This window comes from Amblyomma maculatum, chromosome 1, assembly GCF_055883805.1.
Source record: "Amblyomma maculatum isolate TAMU_Amacu chromosome 1, ASM5588380v1, whole genome shotgun sequence".
Lineage (NCBI taxonomy): Eukaryota > Metazoa > Arthropoda > Arachnida > Ixodida > Ixodidae > Amblyomma > Amblyomma maculatum.
The window spans coordinates 349,130,976-349,143,128 of NC_139344.1; the positions used below are offsets into that span (position 1 = coordinate 349,130,976).

At 42.6% G+C, this 12,153-nt stretch overlaps 2 protein-coding genes across 2 annotated transcripts in view; one reads left to right on the forward strand and one right to left on the reverse strand.

Moving 5' to 3' along the window:
- LOC146207723 (uncharacterized) overlaps nt 1–12,153 on the forward strand; it is a 148,835-nt gene that overhangs the window by 90,591 nt on the left and 46,091 nt on the right. The gene's annotated exons all lie outside the window — the stretch shown is intronic.
- The window catches only part of LOC146207724 (uncharacterized), a 44,707-nt gene that overhangs the window by 25,730 nt on the left and 6,824 nt on the right, over nt 1–12,153 (reverse strand). Inside the window, exons 2-3 of the mRNA XM_084587148.1 lie at nt 10,259–10,347; nt 7,150–7,198 (exon numbers count right to left, since the gene is read on the reverse strand). Coding sequence (XP_084443274.1) covers nt 7,150–7,198; nt 10,259–10,345 — 136 coding nt within the window. The 5' untranslated portion in view covers nt 10,346–10,347. The remainder of the gene's footprint in view (nt 1–7,149; nt 7,199–10,258; nt 10,348–12,153) is intronic.

A 12,153-nucleotide genomic window follows, 5' to 3' on the forward strand; every position in this document is an offset into this window, starting at 1 on the left:
TCATTACCAGTGAAATGATCATAAATTTTGTTGTACGAGGTGGGAGAGCAAAGTAGCGGGAATACGGGGTTGCTGTTCAATTTTTACACACATTTGCATGATTATTTAATGCCACATTGGCTCAAAGTAACCGTAAGACTCCGTGCTCTCATGTGACGGAACTCAAAACGAGCTTCGCTGCATGTCTCTTCAGTTGGGATAGTTGGTAAATATGCATATTTGTAAAACAGCGCGTAGGATGTATTTTGTGTTTTTTTTTTTCCTTTATATGCGCCAGGTGTCGGCATTAAAACCTTAGTTGAGAGTCAGCGCTCGTCCCGTGTCTTTCTTGTTCTTGTGCAACGTTGTTCGCGCTATTTAACAAATACCATGTCTCTTACCGTGTGACCTCCCGAGCCGCGTTTATTTGCAGATATTTCCTCGGCGTTCACGCGCACAACCATCGTTACAAGTTCTGCTCATCTGAAAATTGATTTCATAAGGAAGTCCCATCCAATACAGGAGCGAGTTTTGAGGGAGGGCGGTCTTCGCCTTCCCCTCTTCCCCAAGGGAAAGCAGATTATACGGGAAAATGGGAAAACCATGCTAAAGTCTATTCTGCTGAAGCCTAGGAGCAGTGCGTCTAACTCTGGATCCATGGGTCGTGCAAGGCTTTAGTCTGGTATCACCCTCTCATGTCAAGTGCGAAACCCGAGTAGGCAGCGCCTGCCAGTTCGTTCATGACGTGGTTTTGTGACATCACAGAACCAGCCGATCAATCAGTGTTTGGCCCTGTCACCTGCCAACTACCACCTGACAGAGGCTTCACAGCTTCATCGGCTTTAGTAGAGGTCTCGCTCAAAAAATACTTGCTACTATATTGGACACGTGATCCCATGTCAAAAATAGTATAACGAATATAACTTCGTTTGGATATGATGCATACTAAGAAAAGTCCGCAAATTAAAACCTTAAAAGAATAGCTTCAATGTCCTTGTGCTCTTTGTAAAAACTGTACCGAAAACAAATAGATGGCACAGGGGCAGAACTCCCACTGGCACACAGTGTAAGCAATGAGCGACTCTTACTGGTTGTTAATTGACAGCAAATAACAGAACAGCAAAAGGATGCACCCCTTGTGTGATTCAAGAGGTGCTAGGAAACGTGTTCACAAAATATAAATCGCTCCGTGGGAAGTTTTGCAGTCCAAGCTGATTGGATTCATATCTGCATATGATATCAGATATAAGGAAATGAGTCTTTGTTTAACGTAATTTGTCAGCCTGTGTAGCAGTGACCATTCATCAGCAGATCAACTTCAGACATGATTTTCACTTAGGTTTAACATTGTTATAACAAGTGAAGAAATTTTAAATTATGAACGCGAAGGAAATTTTAGGTGATCCCAGGGACAATACTCGGGAAGAGCACTCGAGCAGCATTTTTATACAATTTTGGATAAACCGCATGTCCTTGTTTGGAAACTAGCTCTAGAGACGCGCCTCATTGCTTTCTTCTGATGAACTTTGATTTTGGTAGGTTTAGACGCAGTAGCCCAAACAAAGCGGCAGTATCAACGTGGAGTTTAAGAAAGGCACGATGAATTGCTAGCTTTAAGCGCAATAGTTAAAGTTGATAGCGAGGAAGGGAACTGACATATAATGTTGTTTTCTTAACTAGATATCTTGCATTTGAGTCCACCACATACAGGTGCCAAATACAACACGTTGTGTTTATAAGCTATAGTTTCAAAGTAAGACATTTTTGTTGAAGATAATTTAACTTCATTCTGCGGAAAACCCGAACGCGTTTGGTTTTCCAAATATGCCGATGATGTCCGTGTCGTTCCGAAAAGGTAAGCAACAGTTTTCTCCTGAAAATGTGCCATGAACGGCTCTAACAATTCTAGAGGTGCAGTTAGATCCTTTTACGTGCAGCAATGCGAAAGCACTAAGAGTTCTGCCATGCCACCTGGCGGATTTCTCAAACACTACACTAGTGGACCTTGACCGCAGTGAGCCAGACGGCATACGTGTATGGCATATTTATCTAGGATAAATGAAGGAGTGGCGGAACTTCATGAAAACGATGATGTTCCCAGCACAGCGCAAGAGTAGTTTTACAGGAGACATCACCAGTTGCGGCGATAGTGTCGTGCCTCGTGCCAGTACCAAGGAAGCTGATCTGTTCGGATGGGGTTTGATTTCATTGTGTAGAACAGCGCGAAAAAAACGACAGGGACGAACGAAGACAACAAGACGAGCGCTGACTTTCAACTGACAAGTTTATTGCATGCCTGCATCCATATATATGAACACGTTCACACAATAAAAGAAACAAGAACAACTAAACAAACACCGGAAAGTGTAAGAATGCAATCGAACCATGTGTCATCCAGATTTTCACAACGCATCATTTTCTCGTGTTCATAAATCTTACTTCACGTTCCGATAAAGCTATAGACGGGCTGCTGATACAAGTTTCCTTTATCCTGTTGATTTCTTTTGCTTCTAAAATCTCCCGTACTGTCTGGTCATTATGCCGATTGATTATTTTTGCTTCCTGTAGAAATGGCTGGCAAGCGTCGCTTTTACAGTCCCTGCAGTGTGTGCCCATAGTTTCTTTTACCGTACCAAAAACATTATTGTGATGCTTCATTAGTCTTTCGTTAATGGAGAGCGGGGATAGTATTTTTTTTTTTTAATTTCATATCGTGCGGACTAGCCTTTATGACAGGCTCTGATGGCAGGCTCTGTCCATGTCACTCATAAACCAATGATTTCGCATTAAAAGTCATTCACGCTTTGTAAAATGGCGGCAGTCACCCTGGCAACATGCAGCGGTGCTTGGAGAATACGAGGCCACCGGTTCGACTCACCATGTGGCGGCCACATTATGATAAAGACAGATTGTAAAGGCGCAGTGCGTACTGAGATCTCAGAGCACGTTAAAGAATATCGGTTAGTTGAAATTAGCAATCCTCCATTGCGACGTGCCTCATAAGATTCACTTTACCGGGTCACAAACTAAAAGGACTGCCTGATTACCTTTAGCAGGAATCCTATTCGACCAGATTTACTTCAGTAATTCAATGTTGTTAAATAGTGCCTCAGCTAAAAAACAGTAGTTTTGTCTTCAGTTATATAAGTTAAATAAAGGAGTAATTGCTGCTTAGCATGCACCCATTAGCAGCTCCTAGGTGGATGAATGCCGTTAGATGAATACTAATAAGGAATTACTTTGTTACAAATATACTCAACCTATGGAGATTTCTCTAAAACATATGACCAAAAAATCGAATTAAACCGCACAATAAAGAAGCACAGAACTCTAATATAATTTTCGGCAATGAAAGGACCTCCAGCTTTAACGACTCGCCAGAGGCTAAACAGTGCATACAAAGCGCCCAGTACGCATAAGCTATGTAAGAAGAAGGATTGACAGTTTCTAATGTGGTGATAATTATTTAGCTGACAAATCATGCAGTGGAAGATCATCCGCAGCAACCCACCATGACAACGAAGTCACGGTTGATGACCTTATCTCGCATGATCGAAAAATAACTGCCAGGATATTGTGTAGTACAATGAATGTTGGATGCAATGCAATAATACAATGATCTATATTATAACAATACTGTCGACCCTCGTGTAAGAGTTCTTAATTACAGAGTGATGAACAAATAAATCTTCACAGAAAGGTAACAGTATTCACATGCACTGAATAAATCAGCACCGAACAGTACATTCGCCCAGATAGATGACCGTTAAGAGTTCGAATTCATGCAGATCGCTATGTTTCGCAGTAGTGGCAAATAATTCCACGTTTCAATTATATGGGGCAAGAAAGAGTGTCTGGAAGTATCAGGGTAGTAGGGATAAATTACCTTATTGTGACTCATTCAAGAGCTCCGTTTGCAGATGTTTCTATGTTTCTTTCCGAATACTTATCTGTCTCAGGGGCATTCCGAATAATGGTTTCAACCATTTTTTTTTTTCTACGTGTTGCTAACAGGCCCAGGTTGCAAGAAGAGAGCATATCTGTGACTAAGTTTGTCTTTCGATATCAGCACCAAATAAAACACACTGCGTATCTCTGAATTATTTCTAATTGTTTTTCCTAAATAATTCTCGTGAGGTCATCGTAACACCGACGCGCACTCACGGATTGGCCTTACAAAAGTTTTATCAGCAAATAGTCTTGCATCCCGAGTAGCATGCTCCAACCAGCATGCTCCAACTTTTTTTTTGTCAGGAAACAACCTAGGGGTCCTAGTTGGAACTTTTTTTCGTATTTACTTCATTATGAATTTTGCAAAGCATGCCTAATATGCTAGTGAACAAATATGAAGCGAATAGTTAGAGTATTTCGGAATCGAGAATAATAATCTGTCTCTTAATTTAGATTTAAAATTAAAAATTTAATAGTTTAATTAGATTTTTATGTTATGTTTGTTATGTTATTTGGCCAACTAATTCCAGCTGTGATTCCAGCTGGGCTCCGGATTAATGTAGTCCGCTTGCGGATCTTTAACGCTATGCTTTAACGTGCACGGCTTATACATCACACAGGTTCGACTTGGATAATTTAGATCACCTGAATACCACGATCTCCAAAAAAGCTTCCATATGCTTACTAATGCCGATAAATGGTAAAGATGCTCACTGACGTCGACACATGTTAAAGATGGTTAGGTGGTGAAAATTAATCTGGAGTCGGGCCCGTGGACCGTACAATGTCAGTGCGCATTCAAAATTAGCGCTAAATACCCCCAGGTGGTTTGAACAAATCTGGAACCCTCCTTTACGCGTTACAGCCTGAGTCACGTTAACCCTCACACAATATAGCATGACATAACAAAACATGAGCTTATATTATTCTACTCTAAATTTGGAATCGAAAACTTTTCTCTTCGAACCGAACTATTCGCACGTGCCAAATCGCAACCAATATATCCACGCCACGCAAAGCGCGCCTACCTAAATTGCGCTTAAACTGAAACCAAATATTTCTTTAGAATGCGTTCAATGTTCCTACTCTCTCGGTGATTCCTACAAGCATTGGTATCGTGGCGCCATCTACCAATGATTGGCTGAATTCTGAGCGAATTCTGAGCGCCGGGTACAGTGGTCATGTCGGTGGAGGCGGCAACCAATTCCACAGTACGGGGCTGATTTGTTTATACTTTGTTTAATTTAAAGGACTAATGGGTCCATTTTTGGGGAGTATTTGGATAACTGCTATGGAAGGGTGCGCTTAGAGCCAGAGGAGGAGATACTGCCGCGCGAGTTTCAAACGACGTACACAGGCAACAGAAAAGATTTTTTTAAACAAAAGCAAAGGAACTGCTACACTTCTCATTGAACACCTCAACCGCGCAGACGGAAAATGAAGGAAGAATGAGAGAAAGAAGTAAATAAAGGTGCTTCGGATAAATTTCAGTTTGGGATGGCTGCGCAATTGATCCCTGCTGCGCATCCTTTTCGCCCGTCGACCTGAGATGGGCAGTTGATTCCGTTGTAACAAAATCTCGTGAATAATAATAATAATAATAATAATAATAATAATAATAATAATAATAATAATAATAATAATAATAATAATAATCTGTCACTCATCGCATTTCCTAAATTCTAGCGGCAAATAAAGCTGTTATCAGCGATCAGCTACAGATCTCTGTATACAACCGCAGGTCAGCATGTAATACCTAAAAAGTTCACTTATCGAATATAGAACGCGAAATCATTGTAATGACTACGCGTAATACTTGTACTTACTCTGCATATTACAGCGCATTAATTGTAGAGTGCTGAATAATTTTCCGCTAATATATATAAGTCAGGACTATGAGTCCTGAATACACAGAACACTGACTTTCATCATTAATAGCTGTACGCGTCCTCTTAATACGTTGTGGCGCCGTACAACGGAGTTGTGCCGTTATCCGAATTTTGTTCCGTGGAGGCTGCCGCCAGCTTTTCTACGAATGGAACATATAATACTCATATGTTTCTTCGCATTATAGGAAGTGCGCCTACCCACATATTCGCAGTATAGGCTAGCGTAAATTGATTGTGACAAGTGCTTGTTAGCATATGGTTTCAGGACTTCGCTGTTAGAAGGACGCCGAATTTCCCTTCTAGTGGGGCTGCTAATGATCTCTCATTAAGTTCAACTGTGTGACAGGTGGCTGCAGGCAGGTAGCTTTATGACGCCATTTTTAGCAGGCTGGCAGGACTTCAACTTGACCGAAAACTCGGCGCCTGTATGCGTGTGTCTGTCCGGTTCTCCTCAGCAGCAGGCCCATGTACAACAGGTGGTAGATGGCAGGTGACGTGGCCACCTTCATGCTTGCAATCCATGTCACCGGCCAGACCCACCTGCCAGAAGCATCCTCGCAATTTTCGTGCCATGGATGCCGGCGCCGTCACAGCGTTTGGCTTTTGTACTGATGGGACATACGATTTTGTATTAGTAGAGTAGCAACAGACTTAGTACAAGTTTCTGGGAAATGGGGCCTATAACAGGGAGCATTATTTAACAACGCCTTCCTAGACAGTTCGCGGAAGAAGCACTTGGGAAATTTTAGCGTAATGGCCCCACTCCTCACCCTCCTCTTGGCGCCGTCACTGTTTTAAATATTACCGACGGACTTCACTCAAACGCGCTGTATATTTACTTCACGCACTGCCATATAGACCAGTTAGTCAGGCTTTGTAATGTTTGCTAAAGGTGTCTTCTGAGTTTTAAGCGTTAGCTGTTGCACGAGTTAAATTAGCATAGAAGGTTGATCAGCATATGGCAATACATTGCAAGTCTTGCGCTCACGTTTCCAGTGGCGAGGTCCCCAAATGACGCCAAATATGCTACAGTAAAGAAACAAAATTTCGCAGTTATATGCTTCCTTGTGTTCGTGTGCGTGTGCGTGTGCGTGTGCGTGTGCGTGTGTGTGTGTGTGTGTGTGTGTGTGTGTGTGTGTGTGTGTGTGTGTGTGTGTGTGTGTGTGTGTGTGTGTGTGTGTGTGTGTGTGTGTGTGTGTGTGTGTGTGTGTGTGTGTGTGTGTGTGTGTGTGTGTGTGTGTGTGTGTGTGTGCGCGCGTGCGTGCGTGCGTGCGTGCGTGCGTGTGCTTTCTAAAATTTTCATTATATTCTTATCCAGTCTCGTACTCACACAATACCAAAGCAGTGTCTCCTTTGTGCAGGTCCATGATTCCGTGCCCCTGGAAATGGCGCAGGCAACGCGTTATCATCGTGAACAGGCAGAAATGAAAACTCTTGCGGCTGCCCAAGAGGTATAAGAAAACATATACAGTTATGAGTTCAGCCTCCAAATACTGCCTAAAGTCTTTTCCCTTTCACGATTTGTAGACAAAGAGTAGCACTGTGCAAGGCGCGCGCATCAACCGAAGCTGCTAGAACTTCGTGAGAACTATTTAAAATCTCAAAACGTTGCTGTCATCATGTCGGGAGCATAAATATAACATAGGCTTAAACCTGCGCGGGTTTTTATCGGAGCAGATATTGCACAGCTGCGAAGGCTATCGGTCCATATTGATTTAGGATGTCTAATTGTATTAATTAATTGTTTAATTAATAATGAATGAGTGAATGAGGACTTCTCGGGGTATCACAAGCGTTCTTTGCTTTCGGGAAAACAATCGGGGTGGTAATCTGCGCTTAGACGTGCTGTAGTCTTCGCTGAACAAGTTACTGGCAGTAAAGGGCTGATCCAGACTAAATTTATATTAAGAATTACTAACGTTTCATGTCTGAGTTTAGGCAATAAACACTCGCCTCTTTCTTATAACTGCGACTCTGTTGGTTGGCACTATCGGCACGTCGTTGTCTGCCTCCGGCTGCTGTCCGCAGTTCCTGTTTCTTTATCATTATGGCGTTATTTCCCCCAGAAGAGCAGCATTAAAGCTCTGGAGTGAAGCCCCCACTTCTTAGCGGCGGACTCGCTACCTTTTCAATGCAGCAAAGTTCTTCCTTCCTCCTTTTCCTCCTCCTTTCAGCAAATAAAAACTCTCAACCCTTCTGAGGACTGTGTCGCTAACATATCTTTTTCTTTTTCTTCTTTTTCGGCGCTCTTTGATGTTTGAGCTAACTTGGCATCCTTTTCCTTTATATATGCGAAATCTCGAACGCTTGAAGGAAAACGATCGTTGAAAATACGCGCGGCCACTTATCGGAAAATGATTATGAAAGGGGCAACTCACTGGATATGAAGTATTATCAGCTGTAAATTAAGATCTTGATATCTAACCTAGTAACGCGTGGTTAGATTTCCGGCAGCTATCAAGTCGCTGGCTTTGTGAAAGAAAACAAAAACGCGAAAATAAAAGACAAACCATGCGACAGAAAAACTGACAAGCTATATCTACGATAAACGACTATCCACTATGCCTTAGTGCAACTTGTTCCAGATGTGACCACTGATTCCAAATTTTAGTACCAGCCTTCGATGTCAGTGTGTTCCGGTTCAGTGCCGTCAGAATGAACGCATCGTTTCAGAAGACGCTACTTAATCCGCAAGCGCGGGATTTTGGAATGTTGAGGTTCCTATCATTCATCACTCATGGCCAGGCAACTAGGGTGCCAGGTAAGCTTCTTTTCCGGCGTTTTTCTGTGCTGACAACGAACTAAAGCGCATGCTTCTATTATTTTTTTCACATCGTTTCTGTTTGATGATTCGGGTGCAGAACCAACCTGTTTCTTAATATATTCCCGGAAAATGCCCCGGTTGCCGTGCTGCAGTACCGCTGGCGGAACAAGAGCACGGACTCGTTCAACGAAGACTGAGCTCACAACTCTTTATTAGACATATATTTCTTGCATGATAAATATTTTGCAATGCATCATTCCCCCAGTTTTATTACAATATTTTTGCGCTGAAACTCTCTAAATGAAATCAAAAGCGCTCAATATGACTTCACTTTTTTATATTTCTGTCATTATATATTTCTCATCGCTTCACTTACATTACTTTACACAATGAAGAAGCGGACACAACTGCATCAAAAAAGAATAATAATACTAAAGTCGGACTTTGCCCATGTAGCATAATGTATGTATATCATGCCAGAAATACGCGTTTAATAAAGAGCTGTGAGCTCGCGCTTTGTTCGAGCAAATTTGTCTTTTTGTTTCGTCAGTAGTGTGGCGTTTCGATGGAGGTGAAACGAAGCGTTGTCCGTGTGCTGTGCGATGTCAGCGCACGTTAAAGATCCCTAGGTGGTCGAAATTACTCCGCAGCCCTCCACTACGGCTCCCCTTTCTCTCTTTCCACTTTCACTCCCGCCTTCATCTCTTCCCTTACGGCGCGGTTCAGGTGTCCACATAACAAGTGTGACAGATACTGCGCCTTTCCCTTCCTGTGAACCAATTATCTTATCATCTTATCAGTAGTGTGGTAACACAAAGTAGCGAGCATACAGAGCCAACTGACACTTGTCTTAGCCCTAAGCACAAGCGCGATAAAAGAAAAAAACGAGGAAGGCATTTTACGTATTAGTCTCACAAATGACCGTGGGTTCTGAAAACATAACAGCTCAAATCTGCGTTAGTGAAAGCATAACTTGTGTAGACTTGTACTTTGTCGAGAAATAAGTTAGGTGAATCTAAAAAGGAACGAAGATGAAAAAATATATATATGTACGAAGATAAGCAGACGCGTCGTGGCTGAAGACATCGTGGTGTATAAGCGCACATCTCAATTCATATCAGTAATCAAAATCGCATACAAAGTAGCCACCATTCTATTCTTTAATAACCGCATTTACTCGCCAACCAAATAATGCGGCATATACCTGCCTCCTAGAAGTAACCGAGTTAGAATCCACTGCAAGGCGCGCGTTGCTCCCCGAGTGGTGCTTCTCCGCTAAAAGAGAGAGCGTGCAGTGAAGCCACATGTAACGAAGAGACCTCTCCGAGCGTTGTTCACGGTTTTCGATTACCGCTTTTTGTCTTGAGAGAGTTGCCGACCTGGTCTTGTTAACAGCACTAATACCTCTGGAAGCCATTCAGTACACTATCATAAATAGTTCTGGATACGTTTAAAGTGAAGCTATGTCATTTATGTGTGTTCCTCGTGGACTCAACGCACGCAACAATAAATAAAAGGAGAACATTTTTAACGGAAAGAAACTGTTAGCATAAACTTGTCCACCAGACAGCACTGTGATGCACAGTTCCGCGTGTTCCCTGATCGCAGCTCACCAAGCTCTGTAGACGTGCAAAACAGTATCTTCGCTACTCTAGCAGAGCACGATAGTACTTGCCTTAATGCCTAGCGGTAGTTGATCGGAGTCTTTCTTGGACTTTGCACAGGCTGCCAGCAAAACCAGGATTCCAAGCACCAGAAGCATTTCTTTCGTTGCGAACGTTCAGATGTATGCGTATTTAAGAAAAAAAATTAAGGTAACGTTATAAAACAATAAAATCACCCTTATCGCACCAATGCCTATAGCATATTTTGCTTTTCTGTCGGTGGCACAAGCCGCAAAGCTGTCGTTTTTTAATTACAAAAGTGATCCCGTAGCAATCCTGCTGGAGCTCCGCAAGGGTTTAAGTGTAAATATAGGGACTGTTAACGCATGCGCACAGTTACAGGATCTTAACCTCTGCTCATTTATACTTCATAATCATCATATTGGCAAACATGTACTTCATTCAAAGTATAGTTTGCAGGGGAAATGAGAATTGGAAATGAGTGTATCTACTTGTGGTACAGCACTTTGCGTAGGAGGATTTTAAATTGCATACATTCAAATGATATGACCGTTTGCAAAGAGGCGCCTACGCCCCCTTTAATAACCTCGAGCATCATAAAAACAGCTGCGCGTACCTACAATCATTAGAGAGAAATCGGCCACCTCTCTCGCGACAAGCATGATGATGTCTTGTGTTGGTTTCATTGAGCAAAGAAAACTATGCATTCTGATGCACTCCAGTAAAAGTGCACACGCATACCTAATAACTGAAGCATTATTAGCTTTGCTTCTATAGCTAAAGCTATTGCAGGGAGGGTTTCACTGTGGATCCTGCGGCGTAGACCATCGACATCCGATAAGGTGACCAACGCCGTCAACATGACCACTGCCAAGTGCGTGCTATGCTTCCATTGCGATCGTTCTGATAGAACTCTCTAGTGTGGTGCTATTCTAAATGGGTAAGAAACAAAAATGACGAACAATCACACATGTATATAGAGCGCAAACTATCAACAGTGTTTTATTGCGTGAGACATACTTTTACCTGAGCTTTTAGAATTAAAGGAAATGAAAACACATCACAAATCGATAGCGGGGGGTGGGGTATCTGAATGTATTCATTTTCGTGTCTGGTGTCTTAGGCGTGCTGGAGGGATCTAGGGCTTTTAACTTTCTTGAGAAAGAGATGGGTTGATAGCTAATTAAGAAAGTTAAAAGCCCTGAACCATTCACAATTGTGCAACAAAAAAAAAAAAACGTAGATTCAAGCATCCTGGCGCCATTAGTTTCTGAAGTGCAGTTTAATTTTTTATATATTTTTGTTACCGCATAAAAGTGAATTCTCGCGGAATAAAAATCTGTTGCTAGCTGCAGTTCTCTCTGTCTGTGCAGATTCCAAAACACAGCTCTTAAGCATGTGTTGAGCGGGTGAAGTCGGTATTGGCCTCATTAGCGGCAAATTGAACGAGCACAGCGGATCATGAAAAGGCCGTGACAGCGAATAAAGCGCAAAGAGTGCAACGGATGAGGGGGGTACGGCGTGTGTAGACGAGAGCGCAAGAAAATGTAGGAGAAGGGCACTACTAGAGCGGAGGAATCTGCCATAGCTGCGGCAGCTGACTGCTGCGAAATTCTTCACTCAGGCAGATACGTGCCACCGATGCCGGAGCGAAGCGCCGCTGCTGTTTGTCACTGGATGTCCCTAAAGGTATCGCCTGTGATTAAATACCTCAGCAGATGCGCTCAAATTTCGCATTACCGAGTATCGCAATCGTCTTATAGTTATTTTTTCACCCCTGCGTCGTGCAGCCCATGCTCGAGCAGCTTATTTTGAAAGTCAAGCATGAAAAACCTACTAACCCCATTTTAAGCTTTGCATGGTAGCCCAAGATGCCACGAATTCAGTGGGCTTTGGGCTTTACATGGTTTTAGCTTGGTTTAATAGGTTAGCTTCCTAAATCTAC